A 22528-nucleotide genomic window follows, 5' to 3' on the forward strand; every position below is an offset into this window, starting at 1 on the left:
CTAATTGTTCCATCTTTGAGTTGAGTGTCTTAGCTTCACACTGTTCTAATAGCGACTCCTGAATGTTTGCATAATTTTGGTGCTTTCATTACTAGTGGGTGTGCATCTAGTATCAGAGAGACTTTTAAGAGTCTCTATCCTTTGGTTTTCATTAGGCTCCAAACCAGCTGTAATCGTCTGCCAACGAGGTGTGGATTTGGAAGCAAAATTGAAGAAAAAAAAGAGTCTCAAAGCAGCTGTTGACACTGTTGATCCCAACTAAATTGCGAGTGTATGCAGCGCATGGTACCCATTCAACCAAGGGGTTAATCTGTCTGATTCGTGCTTGTAGGCCACTGTTAGTACCGGACATGTTTGCAGCATTGTCATAACACTGTTCTCGACATTTTAAAGGAGAAGTTCAGTGTGATATTGACCTAAAGTGTGTTGAAACATGATACCGAGTGTGAACTTTTGTCTCATAGCTCATCTCGGCTTGTCCCCTGCACTCAGAAATCTGGCGCTAGTTAGCCGATGCTACCAACAGGTTTTCAATGGAGGTGCCTCGGGCTAGCCATGCAAATGAATCACTGTTTTACACCATTTACGAGGCTCAAAGTAACTCCACACTTCATTGGTCGACTTCCGAGGGCCCTGACATTTAAAACGAGACATTGAGAACTTTGAAAAAGCACTGGTAGTTTATTTACAAGACGATTTATACAGACAGTACTTTCAGGAAGTTTACCGTTCGCCGCCATCTTGAATTTAGTCACGATAAGTCGAGCGACGAGTATGAATGAACAGGTATGATAAGGGATCAGATTCCAAAAATAATTCTGTGGAAATGCATGGATTCCAGTTGCTGCTACTGGAAGCGGAGATCTATGTGAAAATTCGCCAGATTTTTCCTTTAATGGTAGAGCTTGAATATTCGGGTCTTGGAGTCCCTTCAGAAACAGTGGGTAGATCCGAGAGGTTACAGGACGACGTAGTGGTTGGAGGACCATCATGGCTAAAGTTGTCATTGACTGTTGACACGCTGGTGGTGGCAGTGGCACATACTGTTGTTCTTCCAGGGGTTTGAAGAGATGGTCCAGCATGTTATCTGTGGCGCCATCGGTATCATCATTATTGTTAATGTCCCTTGTTTCTTGATTTGTCCGTCTACTGGATTCAGCAGGCTTAGAAAATCCTGTCAATTTAGGGATTTTTTGCAGGAGATTTTGATTTTGTTTTTCTTTAGTTGTTAGGGGGGGCTTAAAAGAGAAAGGCTACAACACTTTCTTTCCATTATTTTCTCACTAAACTGTATGAATGACGTATATTTTGAAAACAAATTTGACCGCTATATTTACCTTATCAGCGTCTTACTACATCTTTAAATATTTATTTTGCGCCATGTAAATTTCTCTTATGTAAATTTTAATGAATTATAATTTTTTTTTTATGGACAATGCCCCCCCCCCGGCACGCTGGCACACGTGCAGCCATATCTAGCCTTTGCGTTGATCCGCGCCTGACGAGGTGTAACGGCCCCTCCACTGTGCGTTGGGGCCGCAGTACCACTTCTGATAACCGCGTCGTCCATTATCCCTTACATAATTCACGTAATTTTCATCACAAAAAGGACAGTAATAACATTTGTTTTGTGATCAACTTTTTAAGTAATAACATATTGAATAGTAGATTTCAAATTACAGTGGCCTTGATAGAAGTCATCCGCAATAAGAATAAAATTTTACAACTTGGATCACAGTACGTTACCTCTTTTTCTTTGGTCAATTCATCATTCATTTGTTCAGGTTCACATCTGGGCTCTGCATCACAATGCCGCTCTGTGTATGTAGCACTGTGAGACCTGCATTTTCAAACACATTTTAATGAGGATAAACTTAGCACAAGGCCAAAGTGTCTGCTTATTCTGCTTCAAGCTTTGCAGAGAACTAACCTTTTATTTGAGGTTTTCATCATTCCAGTCCTCTTAGGTCTTTCTGGCTTTTCTTCATCTACACAGGAAAATAAATCAACATGTTCGCTATAGATATTGCTAATTTAATGGTAAATTAACTTGTAATCGGCGAATCTTTCAACTAGCATAGTTATACAGCATAGACATAGTAGTGAGTTGCTACCGAGAAAACCAGCCATGCAACTTCAAGAACGGCGGCCCAACAAATCTTGCAAGAATCGTGAAACATCTACAGTGGCCAAAATACCTAAACCTGCATAGTGTGCCTTTAACATGATTATTGTATTATATGCTTATATGCATATACCCAGGAGACAAGAATTTCTATTTTTCAAATTGGCTATTCTGTATAATAGGACACCTATGAAGTAGTTCTGGTTTAAAAAAAATAAAAGTTTAATAACCTTTCCATATCAATGCTCTGGAGACTTTTGAATGGTAACTATAACAACCACCACAACCAATGGTTCACAAACATTGTTCATCAATAGCAGCTGCTACTGTAAGTGTGTAGTCATTCAGACAATTGACAGGACTAAATAAACACATTCTCTCATTTTGCCAAGTGATGTAAATGTAATTAATTCAGTGGTTACATGATTATGTGGTTACTATATCTAGAGAAACTGCAATCTGGTAAGCTAGCGAGCAAATAAAACAGCTAGCAAGCTAAAGCAAGAAAATTACCCTACTTTATTATTGTTCGTGAAAGTAGCACGACAGTTGGCTTCTTATAAAACGGAACCAAAGGTTTAGTTTTTGTGTGCTATATTCATGCCTAAAATACATAAGTGGAAACAGAGGTATAAACAGCCTAACGGCCTTTAAGGTGAGACACTACAGGTGAATAGGGTAACATTTTTAACAAGCAGATATCACTATGAAACTTCCCCAGTTGATTACTTACATTAATATGACAAAAAACATGTATTACAAGTTTTCTGTAATTTAATGTTTACATATGTAAATTAGGCATTATCTAATTAAATATGCACTAATTTGTATGTACATTTTAAAACACAAAATCTCAGCATTGGATACAGCCAGGTTCAAAATTATGTTTTCATTGTGTTCACATATTAGATGGGGGAAAATCAGAGGGATTTTTGGATATCTACTTTTGTTATCCTGTAAATCAGAATATGCTGTCAATAACCTTAAAAAACGATTTTTGTGTTTTTAGGCATACAATGTCATATAAACCAGGCTTGGAATAATATATCAACAAACCCCTCTGTAACCTTCTAAATATAGTTAAGCATAAGACTAGAAAGTTTGGTGTATGTAAGAGCTTCTGTAGTGGAGATTTCTTGCTCAGAGTGGGAAAGGAAATTTATTTTGAGAAAACAGCCTTGAAACAAGCTAATGAGATTCCGTTCTCTGCCTAGACTTGCCTTTCAACTTTCGAGATTGGTTGCTGATACAAAGGAAGTGTCCATAATGGACCGCATAGCATGGTACAGGAAAAACAGAGCTTTCCAACGGTACTACACATGATATGTTTGGATCACTGTTGCGGTAATACATGCAAGGTTAGAATGCTAACTTTTGGAGAAATATACAGGCGTGAGTAAACACAATGTAATGAAATAAACACTTAAATGTGTAAATCGGACTTTTTTGTTGTAGTAGTGTGACAGAATACATGCTAAGGTAGCAAACTAGCCCAAAATCTCGAAATTGACCAGTGCAATGAAAAAACAATGTTTTCACCTGTCTTGTCTTGCCTTAAGGTGTCCCATTATACTGAACCCAGAGTGTGTGTGTGTGTGTGTGTGTGTGTGTTGTGGCGTATGTCATGGAGCCTTCACCATGCCCGCCCATTTTCTTAAACAGCCTTTACCCATTTCTCTTTAATAGTAAGTTATCTCTATCCTTCACTATGCAAGAGTAGGCTTAAACTGTTTTCTAAACTTAAGCTGATATCTCTCATATTCTCTCTTTTATAAACGTGCTATTTTTGCTACTTGAAACTTTTCTTGTCCCTATTGATTATTAGTCTGATTGAGTAAACGTCATTGGCTGGCTGTGATTGACCTAGTAGGCTTCCATAGAATATAGCCACGTTTACTTCCTGTTGTGAAAGTCTTCTTGTTTGGCGGCCAATTCGCTTGCGGGTGAGACTAGGACGACTCACTAATAGTAGCGGCTTAAAGTATACGGAGGCTTGTAAACTTGGGATGACTGGTGTCCAAACGGATTATAACGTGGAACTTGGCTACCGAAGCACTTGTGGACTACGGGGTGTTGCTCTGCGAACTGGCTCTCTCTCTCAGGTGACTAATTGCTGCACACACGCTGTTTAATCAGCCTAGCTGTTTTGTGGTCGACGTTTCTGTATGCTGGTCGTTGTCTGTGACTGAAGATACAGACCGTACCGTTTTCTCGGGGATTCAGATACTATACATAGGCTCTTCTACACTGGAACGTTTGCTCGGGATTTAGAGACTATAAATAGATTCTTCAACATTGTAAAGTTTTCTCGGGGATTCAGATACTATGCATAGGCTCTTCTACACTGGAACGTTTGCTCAAGGATTGAGACTATAAATAGATTCTTCAATATCGTATATTGTAAGTTTTCTCGGGGATTCAGATACTATAGGCCTACATAGGCTTTCTTTCACTGGACGTTTTCTCAGGGTCTGATGCTACATACTGACTGCAATTATCTTCCCGGTGACTGACGAATCAGTCACTGAACTCCTTCAGAGGTTAAAGGTGTCGGGTGTGATTTGTCTGGTTGTGTTGGAGTGAATTAATAGCTGAACTGAAATTATCTAACTTTGAAATGTATTATGTGATGAATGTGAGTTGTGCTGTGTACTGTTTATGAACATGAGCCTGGGGTTTTGTGGGAATCGTATTGATTGCTGACTCAATTGTTTGATTTCTTTTCATTATTATTATTTTATGAGTTATCCCAGTGATGGACTTCTGCTTCACAATTACCTTGTGATTTATGAATTACCATCTTTTCATATGGGTCTTGTCATTATTCCCCTGCTGATGATTGAAGCTCATTGTTAATACACTTGGTATATGATTGACTCTGTCTCTATTGCCTATTGCTTTTCCTGAGATTTACCCAAGGGGGTAGGCGAACGTTCGGAGAGCGTAGACACTATGGCTGATCTGAGGCTAAATAGTAGACCAGTTCACCTAACCATCCCATTGAAGCCCATTCAATTTTGGCGCCACTTTGACATCAAATAACGTCACAGCTGAAGCGTTTTAAGCCTTTATATGAACTTTTTCTATTTTCGGAGTAATACAACATTGTGTAATTGGCGTCATAACCTCGTAACTGACTTAACGGCTGAGTAATAAACTTTTTTCCGAAATCAATGCTAAAGTGACGTAATCAGCATACAACCAGAGCGGGTGAAAGCGTCGCACAGGACCAAATAACCCAATTCTCTGGATAAGAACGAAAGCATTGGAGCACATTTCTGCGAAGTTTTGATGGATTGACAGTAGCCTAGGCTATAAATGTGGCAAGTGCTGTTTATATGAAATCACATTTATCTACGAACAACTACTCAGTGCAGCTATCACAAGAGTTACACGAATAATAATAATAATAATAATAATAATAATAATACGTTTATTTTATATAGCGCCTTTCTCAAACCCAAGGTCGCTTTACATAGTAGGAAGGCAGGGAAACACAATAACAAACAAACAAACAAACAAACAATACAACAGAGACAAAGGCAGGGAAATACAATAACAAACAAACAAAACAATACAACAAAGACAAGTTATCTGTAGGAACTATGTGTTGGGTGTGGAGGAGAAGTGATCATTAAACAGAAAGGTCTTGAGATGTGCTTTGAAGAAAGGAAGAGAAGGACAGGCAAGAAGGGGTTGGGGGAGGGAGTTTCAGAGTTTGGGGGCCAAGGCACTGAAGGACCTGCCACCCAGGGTGGAGAGTCTGGAGCGGGGGATAGCCAAGAGGTTTTGGTCAGAGGATCTGAGTGAGCGGGAAGGAGTGTAAGGGGTCAGGAGGTCGCAGATGTAGGGGAGAGCAAGGTTGTGGAGTGCTTTGAAGGTGAGTAGTAGTACTTTGTATTTGATCCGGGACGGAACTGGTAGCCAATGGAGTTGATGGAGAATGGGGGTGATGTGTGCTGATCGTCTGGTATGGGTGAGGAGCCTAGCTGCAGAGTTTTGAATATATTGTAGTCTTTGAAGGGTTTTAGTGTGGAGACCAAGGAAAAGTGAGTTGCAGTAATCTAAACGGGACATAATGAAAGAGTGAACCAAAGTCTGTGCATCACTAGCAGAGAGGAAGGGTCGGAGGCGTGCAATGTTACGGAGGTGAAAAAAAGCAATCTTAGTGAGTGATTTGATATGAGGATCAAAGCTAAGGATGGAGTCAAGCTGAATGCCAAGGTTTTTAACAACAGGGGTGGAGTGGACAGATGAGCCATCAATGTTGAGACTGAGATGGGGAGATTTGGTGAGGATGCTTTTAGGGCCAATCAGCAGAATTTCGGTTTTGTCTGTGTTGAGCTTGAGAAAATTGTTTTGCATCCATAATTTTAAGTCAGAGAGGCATTCAGTGAGGGAGCGTGGTGGGGGGTCAGAGGGAGAGGGAGTGGTAAGATAGAGTTGGATGTCATCTGCATAGCAGTGAAAGTTGAGACCGTGGCTGCGAATAATCTGGCCAAGAGGGAGGATGTATACGAGAAAGAGGAGGGGCCCAAGTACAGAACCCTGGGGGACACCACGAGTGACAGGGGACTTGGGGGACTGATGTGGACCAAGTGTTACAAACTGCTTTCTGTTGGTGAGGTATGACTGAAAACAATTGAGGGCTGTGCCAGAAACACCAATAGCAGACAGATGGGAGATTAGAACATTGTGGTTGATGGTATCGAAAGCAGCACTAAGGTCAAGGAGAATGAGAATGTTAAGTGAACCAGAGTCAGCAGACAGGAGGAGGTCGTCACGAGTCAGACTACGTGCCTACGTTACATTTACATCCCCTGAGACGTAGAAAGAAAGCCTCGTCGACCAACAAGAAACGGTTGAAATTTGCTTCACCCGTCTCGATTGACGTCTACATGATGACTCTGTCCATATCTTTTACTGTCTATGGATTTACCTGAGCTAGCAGGGCTCCAGACTAACTTTTTGCACTGGTTGCACTGGTGCGCCTAACTTTTTTTCTTAGGTGCACCAGCACAAAAGTTAGGTGCACCCAAATTTTCAACCACATCGCATTTAACACCGCAGCAGGTTCACTTTTTTTCCTTAATTACTGTCCTATATAGGTTGTCCTATGACTTATGATTTACAATTCTACAAGAAAAGTAACTTAATGAAGTGTTGGTGCTTTAAGTGCTTCACTGAGCTAAAATTTAAACTTAAAACATCTCAAGATGTATTAAATAAAAATAACAGTGAGTAAATTAACAGTGCATGTCTTTAAGGGCTTCAAACTGCACATCTCATGGCTCAATGTTTTACATACTATCCTTCATGATCTTTAGGCCTTGGCTAAACCAGCTCGCCATGCTAGCATCTTCCATAGAAATGTATTTGAGCACAATTTAAAGAGATGTTCCAAGTAGCCTGGGGGATTTTTATGTGATTTTGCAATGATGATTGCAATAATCATTTGACAGCCCCATAATGCAATTTACTTTTTAATTTTAGTATTTTTACATTTTCAATAAGAATATGGTTAATGCAGTAACGAAATGGTAGGCCTATTATTATAGGCTATTGCAATGACTTGTCATGCTCGATCTAAATGTGTCCATTCAATTCACCGTACACAATGACCACTGTATACATGCATGGAATATTCGGGCTTTAAATGTAGCAGCGATGTTCGGTTTGCGCCAAATACCGGATTAAATTGATTGATGCCATCAGAATGAGTTTACACAACTCGCGCGCAAAACGAATATTGCTGTTGAAAACCGGGTTACTCCCTGCATGTAACTGCGGTCAATGACGCACTCCTTTTCGGCGATACCTGTATCTCTTGTCGTTCGCGAAGGCCTTGTTTGCATTGTTCGCAATTTTAAGACGTCTTTTCATCTGCAACGACTCCTATAAATTTGGCGCAAGTGGCATTCATGTACGTCGGGTTTACGTTCAAACTATATTTCTGGTAAATAATTATTTCGGACTGAACTTGGTGAAGGGAAGTTTCACTAGGCCTATCGTAGGCAACGATAAACTTGATCATCATCTCGGGGTCGTCTGATCGGTTTGCTGCTGCCAGCTGCTGAAAGGCAGTGGGGAGTGGGGACATTTATCTCGGCCTATGTGACCACACTGTAATGCAACTACATCCTCTGTTTATCTGACGGGTCTCTGACCTCCCTCTCTCTCTCTCTCTCTCTGCAGCACACGCATTTTCAAATTTACACACAGGCACTGGGCCACAGCCAATCAGAGGGGAGGTCCCGCCCTTCACTATCTGTGATTTGTTTAAATCACGATATTGGCCAAATATGTGTCTGTTATTGAACCAAAGGTAGAGTTTCAATGCGGACACTTATTCCTCTCTCGAATAGCTGGTTGCACCGGTGTGACCTCCGATTTTTTTTAGTCGCACTTTTGAAAAATTAGGTCGCATATGCGACCAAATTGGTCGCACTCTGGAGCCCTGGCTAGCCATACAGGTTTAGCATTAGCCTAGTCCCTTCTAGCTGCTGTGTTAAATCTGGTAGAGGTAGTGGTCTTTTTATGCTATTTCTTTTTGTGACACTTCTTGTAAGTGTATGGCGCCCAACACCCAAAAATACTTTTTCCTTCTAAAGGCCGCTATACCGCTACTGTGTGTGTGTGTGTGTGTGTGTGTGTGTGTGTGTGTGTGTGTGTGAGACCTTTGCTGTCTTCCATGTCCAGTAAGAACTTGGCTCTCTGTCGCTCAAGTTCTTTCATGCCCTCCTCATCAGACTGGCAAAGAGTATGTGCCAACTCATTGGCTTCCAGAGCCTTCTTGCGCTGTTCCAAAAGGAATAATGCCTCACAGAAGCGGTAGTGACCCTATCAAATACAACATTAATAGATGAGACAAAAATGTTGCCTTGGATGATAAATACAGTGGCAAGAAAAGTTGCTAAAGTTGACTAAAAAGAAGAATAAAAAATGATCTTTTGGAAATTTATTTTAATGCCTTAATGAAAAAGAATGAGGAAAAATCCAACCTTTAAGGACACCAATTTTCTTTGTGAATGAATAATGTATCGTAAATAAATAAATATTCTTCTTAAAATACATGAGGCATAAGTATATGAACCCCTATGTTAAATTCCCATAGAGGCAGGCAGATTTTTATTTTTAAAGGCCAGTTATTTCATGGATCCAGAATACTATGTATCCTGATAAAGTTCCCTTGGCGTTTGGAATTAAAATAGCCCCACATCATTATATACCCTTCACCACACTTAGAGATTGGCATGGTTTTATTTCAGTTAGCCTATTAGCTGGTTTGATTTGCATTGAGCTCAATCTGCCTGCCTCTATGGGAATTTAGCATAGGGGTTCATATACTTATGCCTCCTGTATTTTAAGAAGAACATTTATTTATTTACGATACATTATTATTTTTATCACAAAGAAAATTGGTGTCCTTAAAGGTTGGATTTTTCCTAATTTTTTTACTAAGGCATTAAGACGAATTTCCAAAAGATGATTTTGGAAATTGGTCTTAATTGGTCTGGTTTTAGTACCATGGCACGTTTCCCCATCATCAATGTCAGTTTCAAGTATCCTACAGACATTCTGACCAATTAAAGCAGTAAGATTCTTTATATAAGCAGGACATTTGTTTCCACTGTACAGAAATGAGCAATTTACATCACTTAGCAACTATAAAACTTTGTTCATTATGGTTGCCTTATGCTTTGCAGCTGCCATTTCAGCCCATTGGGGGTTTTCTCTTGTTAAGACAACACAAGGGTTAAGATTGCCTGATCTTAAATGTAAAAAATTGAAGATTATTTTGATCCTAAAGTTAGCCATGACAGTTTGGTTGTTTATAAACAACCAGCCAATTATATAACTTCAATCCTACAAATAACTTGATGTCCACATTGATAACACTTGTATCTTGTAACATTCATGTTGACTGGATAAGTTGTCAACTCCACCAGAGAATGTATCTTTTATGTAGATTGTGCCTGTGCAGAAAAGCCCTAATACAAATTGGTCTTCCATCAAATGAACCAAAAGTAACTTCAAATAAGAGGAAAATAGTTGTAATCCTTCAATACATTCTGAAATACAACTTTTATGAGAATGCTTACCTTTGCCCAGTCTGGTTTTAGTACCATGGCACGTTTCCCATCTCCCATCGCTTTTCTGAAAGTGGTATAGGCCATTACAATCAAATACAAACCGCATATAGGCCTATATCAACATGAAACTGAAAGAGAAACACTTACAGATATTTTCCAATGCGAATAAAGCAAATGGCTCTATTTCCATAGAGTACATGATTACCTGGACTGTGGAAATAAAAGCATGAATTAGGCAACCATGTCAATAATAATTGCCACAAAAGACATTATACCCTACCAGATGAAAGAGCCAAGAGCATCTTCATATTAACATTTACACATTAGACATTAGTGCCATATCTTACAGGGGAAAACATCGATTTAGTCACCACCTATTACTTACTGATGCTTGATAGCTTTGGAGTACCACCTCAGAGCCAGGCGGAAATTGTTTTTCCGATACTGGTCATTGCCTTTGTTTTTCAGGTCCTCGCTTTTCTGTTGAGTTTAAGACCAATGTTATCACTAGAAGACTACAGGTGAAACAGTGGTTCAACAAAAACAGTTACAAAAAAAAAAAATTCAATCAGGGCCCACGCACTTAGGTCTCAAAAAATTCTGAAAAAATTACCAGGTGTACCTATGTTACCCAGGAGACACACTTTAAAATTGCTTAAAATGTAAGATCAATACTTTCACAAGCCCATAGCGCAAGAACTAAACCATGTAGAAGGCTCAAATTAACACTTCTGGAATAGCTGTTTTTTGCCCTGTTTCTCTGGAATGAAAGACATAGTAATTAATGAGATAATAAACTAATTCATTAAAAAAATCAGTGATATGTGTTTTTGTTTTAAAGTTTATTTTGGGGGTAGAGTGTCAGGATGAGAGAGACAGATGGGCATAGGATTGGGAAACGACCAGGAGTTAGAAACGTATGCGCGTCCCCATGAATAGACATGAATGTGGTATGGATATTGCTGCTTGTAAATGTAGTACCCTTTTGTGCATTGCAGTTATCTTTTCAACCGTGATATCGATATAGTAGTCCAAATTCTATACATAAGTATTATATAATTATACATAATTTGGTAAACAACTTTACCTCTTTTGACCAACTCTCTGGCTCTATAGAAATTTCTTCTTTCAACTTCAAAAGAACACTTTGACCCGCCACTGCTGCAGTTGTAAGAGGGGAAACTATTGAAGATACAATTTAAAACACAAGGTAGAGAGTTAGCAACAATATAGTTCAAGTTACAATTCGGCAATATGAGGTATTATATGGCTAAAAAGTTCAGCAAGGTTTGTCTTACATTTTCCAAAGACGAACCTCAGGACTTCATAGCGAATATATCGAGGGCCCAGCTTTTTAACTTTTCTCACAATATTGGGCTCTCCTGTCTTTGCCAGCCATGCAAGTGCCTCCTCTGTGAGGTCACTATCCTGTTCAGGTAACAGTCACAATATGAAATTCAATTTGACATTTTCTTTACATTACACAATGTAAGTGTACACAATATCAAACTAGTATATTGGTATGGACCCTTTTAATCTGCTCCTAGAGAATTTCCGTTTGAAACGTTCAAAACCAAAGCAGATACTTTGAAATGAAAATGAATCGGACTTTAGCTCTAAAGTCATATGCAATATGAATGTGAATCGTTTTTTTTTGCACACCCCTATACATTTCCCTCAAGGGACAATAAAGCACTAACATTCATACGTTTATCACTAAATTAAAACCACTAATAGAAACATTCACGAGACATTCTACTTCTTGCTCAACCATAGTAGCCTAAGCACTTATTTATGCATTTCCACACAAAAAAAATCGGGGATCCATATTTGTTTTCTAAGCTGATCTCATGAAATCCTTTTTTTTTTTTTTGGAAGTCAAAAAACTGACAAAAAACTGACTGACTGACATGAATCTCTGCATGAACCAAGGTAACAATATAGCTGCAAGCAGCAATGCGGGGGCCAAGCAGTGCGCTATAGCAGGAATGGCATTGCCATGCCATGAGCAAGCACTCACAGCAAGTTTGATTGCAATTGGATAAAGAACGGCTGAGAAATAAGCTCATTTACTTTGTTACAGTGCCCCTAGAGGCCAAATTACACCAATGTCCTTGTGCGTTCTCACAATCAGCTACCATGTCCCTCTACCAAGTTTGAACTTCATACACCAAAGTGTTGCTGAGATGTGAGCTCACTTTCTTTATTACAGCACCCCTAGAGGCCAAATGAGACCACTTTCCTTGCATGTCCTCACAATCAGCTAATATGTCCACGTATCAAGTTTGGACTTCATACAATGAAGCGTTGCTGAGATATGAGCCCACTTCCTGTATTACAGCGCCCCCTATAGAGGCCAAATGATGCCAATTTCCTACTGTGTCCTCACAATCAGGTTCTAAGTCCCTGTACCAAGTTTGGACTTCATACATCAAAGCGCTGCTAAGATAGGAGCTCACTTCCTGTATTGCAGCGCCCCCTATAGAGGCCAAATGATTCTAATTCCCTAGTGCGTCATCATAATCAGGTAACAGGTCCTTATACCAAGTTTGGACTTTGTACACCAAAGCGTTGCTGAGATACAAGCTCACTTCCTGTATTACAGCGCCCCCTATAGAGGCCACATGATACCAATTTCCTAGTGCGTCCTCACAATCAGATACCAAGTCCCTGTACCAAGTTTGGACTTCATACATTAAAGCATAGGCGGAGGTCCAATATGGCAGAAAGTAATAGGATAGGGGTCGATGAACTCTGTATGGTCCAAGGATTCAGGTACTACCTCAATTGTGAAAATCAGACAAAAGAGTCAAGGATCACGCGCATGAACGCATGTCCAGCATTGAACTGGTGGTGGCGCTAGAGTGTTCAATGTATATGCACATAAATTGCTGTGAGTGATTGGGACAGTGTCCTGACTAATGGTATCGAGTTTTGTTATGTTAACTCAAAGCGTCACAGAGATGTTAGTCCACTTCCTGTTTGGCGGGTTCATCACCATATTTGATTGGCTGTCACGGGCAAACAAAAATGAAATTGAAAAATCTGACAAGTATCGTTTGTGCGGCTCGGGCAGAATATCATGTCCTCCAAGTTCCATGAAAATCGGATGAAATTTGTGAACGCTGAAACTTTTCGTAGAGTTTGGACTAAATCCAATATGGCGGAGGTCCATTATGGCGGAAAGTGACGTAATAGGAGTCATTGAACTCAGGTCGGTCCAGGGATTACAACAGTGCCTGATTTGTGAAAATCGGACCCACCGTTCAATGGTCACATGCGTGAATGCAATCCAGGTTTGACCCATTGGTGGCGCTAGAGTGTTGGGCATAGAGTTCTGTAAATTGGTGAGAGTGATCATGGGACGGTTCTGAATCAGTGCGCCGAATTTCATAACTTTAGACCCAGCGGTTCTATTTTCGGCCAAATTTCGACCCGTTGGTGGCGCTAGACGGCTGGGTTTAGAGGTCCGTAAATAAGTGTGAGTGGTCAGTGGAGTGTCCCGAAACTTTCTGCCAAAAAATCGGAACTTTTTAGACTCCAATGGCAGATATATAATAATAGGAAAAGCTAGTAACTCAATGGGTGCCTTCGCAGCTTCGCTGCTTGGCCCCCAATTACCGTCTACAGCCGCGAGAGGTCGCTCTAGACTTGTGACTCACTGGCTTGTTATGTTAATTTAGCCTATTCAGCTTCCCAGGCACTTCACATGTTCCACACAGCCAACCGCTAGCATTTCGCTAATCTAGCTAACAAATTACAGCAAAAAGAGGGTAAGCAAACAAACGTCTAGTCATCGTTAATATTCCACATCTGGCAGAAAGGAGACATCACAACAAACTGTGCAACCAGGAACTGACATTTTAATTTCCTTGTTATCAATCTAACCAACATCAAGCTGGCTAAATAGTATAGCTGAACAACTGTGCTACATTAACATACCTACCGGACACCTATTCAGCCTGTTGTTCTGTGTGCTATTGTGTGTAGTTGAATAACTTGCCTTTCCAGATTAAATGTCTGTTCTTGGTGTTGGATTTCGTGAAATGAATTTCTAAATAAATGCGACAGTGCGATATGTTTTTTTCCTCTTCATGAAGCATTTTTTGACTGCTGCGACTTATACTCCAGAGCAACTTATAGTCCGGAAAATACAATAACACTTGTCACATGGCTTCTTTTAACTTCATTAGCTTATAAATATGTGGTTGTTATACATTACATATAGAGGTTTTGGGAGCGCTTTTCAACTCAACTGTCAGCTTAAACATCAACAGTGTTCAGTGTTTCCCACAGAATTGAATTCTATTTGTGGTGGTAGGTTTGCAGAGTTAACTTGAATGGAACATTTTTTAACAAATTAGCGCAGCGTGGTTATGATGCAGATTTAAGCACAATTTATCCAGTTGACTTTTATGTGAACAATTGCAGGATTGTTAATGTTTTCTTTAAACGTACATGTAGGTTTGTTGAGAGACAAGAGAGAAGGAGAGGCTGCAAAGGTGCACATAGCTCTACAATGAATGAATTCCATCCAATTTAAATAGTACACATGAACATGGAAAATCATTGTGTGGTGGTCAGTGTTAATATTTTGGTGGGCTGCCACAAATAAGTCAATGTATGGGAAACACTGGCGTTGACGCCTGATGGAGTTGACAAAATTATATGTTTTTATTCTATCTTAACTATGCTTTGTACACTGGAGGCATTTAGTTTTTCCTCAGTAGCAAGCTGTCTCTATAACCTAAACAAAAATGTCAACATTTATTTAAAAAATCTAAACTACTGATAAAAACAAATAAATAAATAAATAAATATACTTACTGATATTTGAAAACAGGCACTCATTGGTATTAATTGCTTTGTTAGCTTGTCAGATAACTGTGGGGGAAATCAAAAGTAAAAACACTACTTAAAGCACAACAACCTAAAAAAAATCATTTTAAAAACACAGGACAACCATACCCATCCTCTCTCCATAGCACTGAGAATGCTTTCCAGAATTTCAATGCGCTCCAGTCTCTGTAGGCTTAAATCACTATTTACACTGACATAAAAAAAGAAATGTAATTGTTAATTTATTGCTTTGACAGATTACCTGTGTGTGTGTGTTATAATATAGCACTATAATTTAATACTTACTTCGAGTCAAGGAATCCTGCCATGATAGCCCATATGGTGGTGCTGTGCTCTTCCTCTTGTCGAAGTAAAATGTGCCACCAGAAAGTAGATATCTTCAACGTATGGCTCACTCTTTTTTTTAAATCACTAGGTAACAGATTCCATGCTGACAGAACTGCATCTAAAAAACACAGACAAAGACTACTTAGAAGAGGGTTTTTAAGAGATATGTGTCAGTATTGGGAGGTATCAGTGAGAGGCATTTTAACACTTACATTTTAACCTCCACTGGTCATGTAAATTCAAGTTATAGCCATAGTGCCTAAAACATTTGATTTATACTATCCAACAGATTGTGGCTACCAAACATATTATGTAATCGACATGTCAACTTAGTTAACTGCACAAGCTTGCCTTGTGACACATTTAGCTGGGAGAAGGCTTGTAGTTCAATGTTTTTCACTGGTATCATCTCTAACTAGCCAGCTAGTATTGTTCAGTTAATGTCTAACATGCTTTACTTGCTACCTGGATAATTTCAGCGAATATTCTTAAGGTAAGATGAATGATAGGATCATTAAACGTCACTGTGTTTGGTCGGTTAACTAACGGCATCGTCTACTAGCCAGCTAGTTACAGCTGTTGAACAATTTCAGTGGAAACTATAGAATTTTCGTGCCGGTTAACTAAAGAAACAATTTAAGGTATTCTGTGCAACACCCTTAAATAAATCCCTTACCTAAGGAGAAATTAAGCCTTAAGGGTCATACTTCAGGGGAAAAGGTGTTTCGTGTTTACCCTCACCACATGCGGCGCAGAGATTGATAAAATTGCACAAGCTACTTTTGAACTTTTAAAAAAACAGAAAAGTAGCATCAGTTGCCTCTGCGCTGGTTCTCAAGTATCCGTCCCTTAAGGAATCAGATAGCTTAACAGGCTGTGATATAGTACGCTCCGCAATTACTGCCACCTTTGTTAAAGTTGATTAAAAACCGGTATAAAACATTGTAAGACAATTTGGTGTTATGCAAATGAGTGCCTTGCTTGTCATTGCATATGTCTGATAGTATAACAGTATAAGTTATACAAGTATAAGAAGTGCCAGTTGCCAGTTCCCACAACTCATGTTTCATCTGCCATAGAACATTGTTAGTAAGCTAGTAAATGCTTCTGGCTAGTGCTCGTACAATTTTAGTGTATGGATACACTGGCAGAGCCAAATGTTTTCTGTATTTTCTGTAAGAGGAATAAACAAGGTTTCAACATTCATTTGTTGTGTGGTAGAGGTGGATTTTGTCGTTTATTCTCATAACCCAGTTCGCGTCGTTCAGTTCGCCAAGATGATTCGTTCTGAATCGTTTGTTCGTTCAGTCGCATTTCCGGTAGCCTACAACGTAGTTCAGCGGTAAATCATGGAATGCAGGTTCTCAGCTCCTCGTTTGTGCAAACGGTCAACACAACACTGTAATTGTAGCGGCAATTATATAGCTGGAACTTCATGATTATGTGTACTTTTAGACAAAACAGCAGTAGCTAATGTGTTCATTCACCTTGACATTAAATTGACATATTGAAGGTAAATAGAGTAGACTACGGCTAGATCAGCTAATTTCTTTTTTTAAAATGTGTTTACTCATAAAGGAACAAAAACCCAGTAGGCTATGCCGAAAAACATGTTTAAAGGCTTGGCAAAAAGATTATATTGATGAAAAGGTTTCAAGTCCCCATTTTGCCTAGGCTACAGAGCCATAATCACTCTGCTTCTAGCCAAGAACGAGTGACTGACTTAACGAGAACGACAGACCGAAGTGAAACAGGTGGGGGGTCTTGGCGTGAGAACGAACGAACGAACGAGATAGATTGAAGAGACATTTATTAACCTGGCATGACACAGAAAATACAAAGACAGCATGCATTTACCAATAGACAGATATTTAAATGTAAATGCCAATATTGAAATGCAAAATGGAATTGTTAATGTAAACCATTATCATTATTTTTTATCGTATGCTCTCCCACTAGTCTCACTAGCCCATTTGTTTTTTTTCATGGAAACAGTTGCTATGCTTTCATGCCCCTCATTGGCTAATTCAATGAGAACGTTTTAGAAACAATACAGACAACAGCATACGATTGGTTTGGCTATCGCCTTAGGAAGCTAGGCCATAGGCATTCACAGCAGCACTAGGTCAGTGTGATTCAGCGACGAACGAAAGAACGAACAAGAACTGGAAAGGCGAACCAGTTCAGGTCGTTCATTTTAAAGACCTGTTCGAACGAACTAGTTTGTTCGCGACAACCCACCTCTATTGTGTGGTCATAATAGTATGTATAGTGTCTATAAAAAGTATTCTTCCCCCCTTGGATATTTCCCCTTTTATTTCTTTAATAAATTGAATCTGTCAATTAAATTTGGCCTTTTTTTTAAATAATGTACAAATAATCTCCTCTTTAAAGTCAACGTGAAAGCAAATTTCTACAAAGCAATGTTAAATAATTACAAATGTATAATGCAAAATAAGTGATTCCATTCACCCCCCTTAAAGTGACTAAGCTTAACCTAAATCAAGAGCGGTCCAGTCAATTGGTGCTAATAGAGTGCAGTGAATATAGTTAATTAATATGAAGACACCTGCGTCTGGAAACAGTCACTGGCCAATCAGTATTCCTGGCTATAATTCCACCATGAAGACAATGTTGCCTTGATAATTTGATAAACTTGATAAACACTTTCTTTAGCTCACTGTACACAATTCTTACCATAGGGATATATACCGTTCATGACCTCTTCCTCATCTTCCACCTCCTCAGAATCCTGGGGATAAAACCATGCATACTGAAACATTCTTAAGACACAATTATTGAACTAGTTTACATATACATAATAAAAACTCACAGATCCGACATCGTCAAGACATCCATCTGTCTCATCACAATTCGATTCCATCTTTGTGTGATACCTGCCAACATAATTGTGAAAATGAACAGTGAAATCTTTGTTGAAATGAATAGTGTCAACCAGGCTTGGAATTTCATACTTTTAGGGGCAAGGCCACTTGGCCTTCAGTTGGGCATATTTGGCGTGGGGCTCAAAGGCCACACGTCAAGGCACCCATGCCAAAGTTAACTATACAGTAGGCTACATAAAAATGATCAAAGTTGATCTAACCTATTCACAGCAGTAGACCTACATCACTCTATGACACATTACAGAAACATGACATATTACATAGAACTGTAAATCATCTGATTTTAATATTTAGATATCTAGGCTATATTTAACATTTATTTTCTATTTGGCCTGTTATGAAATCATGTATTGAAAAAGTTAAACACAGCTCAGCTTTAAGAAACTCAAATAGCCTGCATGCTTAGCATTTTGTGATCATTAAGGCTACTTTGACAAACTCTTAGTCAGTTGTATATCCTCTGATTTTAATATTTACAGATATCCAGGCAATATGTAACATTTATTTTGTATTTGGGCTGAGAAATCATTAAAACATGTATTGAACAATTTAAACACATTGTGAAACTGAAAACTCAAAGTTGGAGACATGCATGTGAAAATTTGCTGCAAATTCAACCATATTACTCTGGAACAGCTAACTATACAGGGGAATGTTTTACACCTTTGTTTTCGGTAAGATCTGTTTATTCTGATATATGGTTTGTTGTGTGTTGAGTGAAGAGTCTGTGAATTATTCCACTGAGATGAATGGGTAGGGAGATGGGCGCAGAACTATATGTAGAATAATATGATTAAATTTAAAGTTACTTTTCTCACAAACCATACCACAACAACTAGCGGCTAACATTGTTTAAAAGCTGAGAAAAAGCTCTTTCATGTGATGTGATAGATGTGATGTCTGTCATATCTGTGGTAAGTAGCTGTGGTAAGTAAGCTGCGCTGTAACTTTCTCCACTGCATAAAAGACTAAATTAATTTGCGCTGTGAATGCTAAGATTATTTTGATAGGCCATAGGCTGCCGTGAAATTTCAATCCTGGTGTCAACACTGGTGTTTTTCAGGGTCTCCCTTATTGTATATTTGGCGAACACATGACTTTGTCATGTGACGGCGCCATGCTGGACGGCAAAAAGATAGGAAACATATGGCCAGGGGCATCACTAGACCTTATTCATTGGGGCACGTGCCTTAGTAAAAGTCTCCAGTGCCCCAGTAAAATTCTAGCGCTGCTCTCGCTGGAAACGGCATTCATGAGCGCATCTCCGTGCCTGCTTTAGTCATGACTCGAGCCTCTCACTTACCAGCCAATAAAAAAACAAACAAGGAAAAAAAGAAAGGGGCCATAATAGCCAATCAGGAAATAGCACCTCTGTAGCTGGGTAAGATTGAACGCAACAACCAATGAAAATCGTTCACATGATTCTTCCGAGTGTTTCGTTGTACAGTGGAAACCGCTGGAGCTCATCACATCACTTTGAATGCAGAGTAAGTCGTCCCCTGTTTTAATGTTACAACAAATTCACAACTTGTTTGACAGAAAATATGACAAGTTGATCGATGTTAGAGAATGTTGCCCACATAATTAGCATCTGTTTTTCTATGCTTAGCGTCAAATTTGTAGCCTAAATTTAGCAACAGTTTACCAGCTTGTGCTCTCTCCCTGACACACACACTCACACCATGCGTAGGCTACATGCACACATGCGGGCAATTAATAATGATTTACGTATAGTGTAGAGAGAGTCCTGTAAAAGTAGCCTATACTGTTTGTGAAGCTGTCCTACTGTAAAACTAAACATAGCCTTCTGATAAACTATTCCGAGATGGACATCAGAAAATTCTTCCTGAACTGAAAAAATAAGCTTTCCCTTGTGTTAGTAGGAAAGCCTATTAAATTCATGCAGTGAGTATAGGCCTACTTATGCCTATGTGTTTGGATGTTGAGGGAGAGAGTGCTGGTCCTACAGTATGACAGTGACAATAATGATTTTGAAGCTTGTAGCCTACCTGTAGGCTAGCCATTTATTTCATATTATGTATTGGGAGTTGGGGGCCTGTGCCCCAGCAAAGCTCTAGGTCTAGAATCGACCCTGTATATGGCAAATTACATTATGATGAAGTGAACACCATAGCAGCCTACATTGCTGCAGGTGACTTCAACCACTCAAACTAAAAGACTGTTTGGTCTAAATTCCATCAAAATGGATCATGCCCCACTAGAGGAGACAGGACTTTGGACCATGTCTACACTAACATCGCTTAGGCATACAAAGCCGTTCCCCTGCCCCACCTAGGACACTCTGATCACCAGTCATTGTTTCTACTGCCCAAGTACTCAGCACTCATCAAACGTGCGAAACCCAAAGTGAGGACAGTCAAAATTTGGCCAGAGGGAGCTGACTCTGCACTTCAGCAGCATATTGAAAACACTGAAACTGGATAAGTGTTTACCACTCAGGCCACCCATGACTCCCAAACGGACATTGACTCATACGCCTCCTCTGTTCTGGACTGTGTCAACTCCAACATCAAGTGTCACCACCCTCAAACGGATTACCACTTTCCCTCCCACAAGCTAAGGATCGAGGATCACTTCAAGAACAACTCTGACCCCTGCTTCATGTGGCAAGTCATCCAGGTCATCACAGACTACAAAACTACTAACTCCACCCCCTACCACGACACCTCTTTGCCTGATGAGCTGAACCACTTCTATGGCCGATTTGACAAGGAGGTGGCCATCAAGGCTCTGATGTCTGCAGAACACCAGCCCCTTACACTCTCCCTCATCGATGTGTGCACGTAAGGCTGCTGGTCCTGATGGAATCTCCGGACGCATCCTCAGGGCCTGTGCTGTGCAGCTAACTGAGGTTTGGACTGACATATTTAGCCCAGGAAGCTCTCCCCGCATGCTTTAAAACCACCTCCATCGTGCCGGTGCCAAAACACTCCACTGCCCAACTCAAGACCTGCTTACCACCCTCACTGGACCCCTTCCAATTTGCCCACCGTCAGAACAGGAGCACGAAGGATGCCATCTAGGGGTGGGCGATATGGACAAAAAATAATATCTAATATTATATATATAATATATATGTTTTTTTGTGATTTTTCGACATGCTGGTGGTAGCTAGCTAACTGCCCTCCACTGCTAGTGAACAGCAGTGATTGGTTGTTGACCTGTCAATCTCCCTTCAGTGCCACTGCCTACACAGCCCCGAGCTTCAGGAAAACCCACCGGCAGTTTTGTTGCCCGTACGAGTGAGTAAACCTGTATTCAAATTTTTCCAAAGGGGATAATTTACTTCCGGAACCTGAGGAATTGCGGAGGTGGGCGATCGCTTTTCAGTTGAATTTCTTCTTTGTAGCTATCCATCGAAGCATACCATCGGAACTGTCGCACATTCACATAACTTTAATTCCCTCAGCGAATGACCCTACAATTACGTAGCTGCTGTGGTGTTTTCCAACTACAGTGATTAGACCCTTATAAATCCTTCTCTGTCAAAGCCAAAGATTCCGTTTTATCGTTAACCACCACACCTCCTTCATTAACTTTGATGACGTGGGAAGTTAACATTAGCTATCAAGACAAGCACATGCATCAGCCATGTTGATGAACTACGTTGTTTAATCGGTGACTATCAAATATCCAATGTGCTTTACTATTAGCTAACTTTAACGTACAGTCGGGTGTAGTGACATTCACCTAGACGCTGGTTAGCCACGTGTTTAATTTGTTTAACGTTTTTAGTTTTTCAGAATTGAGGCATCATTAGCTAACTTTTGTTACATCAACAACGATTGAAAACCTGACGCATTGGATAAGGTGACAGTAGAAGCTAATCACACTCACGTATTTAAGACAGCCAGCTCACCTACGTGTAAAGCATAAAGTATCGATAAAGATATCTACAAAGTAGATAAACATACAAACTATGAGCTCCTCCTTTCCTTCTTCGTATACTTCATCCGTTGATGAGTTTGGGTTACAAACTTTCTTTTGCTTTACCGCCACCACCTGCGACGGAGTGAAGACCGTCGAGGAAAGTAATAGAGTCGCCCCCTGGTGGTAGCGTCTTCATTAAAAGAGAATCACATTCCAACCTATTAGCTCGTTGCATTACTTCTATACTCTTCCATTCTACAGTCTAGCAAAAATAGTTAGCAAAGAGTGCCTGAAAAGATTGCCTGAACCTAGTCATCAAAGATTTG

At 39.8% G+C, this 22528-nt stretch overlaps 1 protein-coding gene across 4 annotated transcripts in view; it reads right to left on the reverse strand.

Moving 5' to 3' along the window:
• ttc3 (tetratricopeptide repeat domain 3) overlaps positions 1 to 22297 on the reverse strand; it is a 44914-nt gene extending 22617 nt beyond the window's left edge. For 3 of the 4 annotated variants that reach the window (XM_076275295.1, XM_076275296.1, XM_076275293.1), the window contains exons 1-14: positions 22247 to 22297; positions 18239 to 18302; positions 18103 to 18157; positions 15364 to 15523; positions 15187 to 15268; positions 15046 to 15102; positions 11517 to 11646; positions 11306 to 11400; positions 10604 to 10698; positions 10366 to 10428; positions 10228 to 10282; positions 8803 to 8965; positions 1931 to 1988; positions 1747 to 1840 (exon numbers count right to left, since the gene is read on the reverse strand). In XM_076275295.1, coding sequence (XP_076131410.1) covers positions 1747 to 1840; positions 1931 to 1988; positions 8803 to 8965; positions 10228 to 10282; positions 10366 to 10428; positions 10604 to 10698; positions 11306 to 11400; positions 11517 to 11646; positions 15046 to 15102; positions 15187 to 15268; positions 15364 to 15523; positions 18103 to 18157; positions 18239 to 18289 — 1158 coding nt within the window. In that variant the 5' untranslated portion in view covers positions 18290 to 18302; positions 22247 to 22297. Of the gene's footprint in view, positions 1 to 1746; positions 1841 to 1930; positions 1989 to 8802; positions 8966 to 10227; positions 10283 to 10365; positions 10429 to 10603; positions 10699 to 11305; positions 11401 to 11516; positions 11647 to 15045; positions 15103 to 15186; positions 15269 to 15363; positions 15524 to 18102; positions 18158 to 18238; positions 18303 to 22169 lie in introns of all 4 variants that reach the window. The other variant, XM_076275294.1, reaches the window with a different exon arrangement.
• Positions 22298 to 22528: the final 231 nt, after the last annotated feature.

Source organism: Alosa pseudoharengus, unplaced genomic scaffold, assembly GCF_046254945.1.
Source record: "Alosa pseudoharengus isolate Yale_2024_CS ecotype anadromous, Long Island Sound unplaced genomic scaffold, YU_APseudo_1.1 YU_APseudo_1.1_scf_8, whole genome shotgun sequence".
Classification (NCBI taxonomy): domain Eukaryota; kingdom Metazoa; phylum Chordata; class Actinopteri; order Clupeiformes; family Clupeidae; genus Alosa; species Alosa pseudoharengus.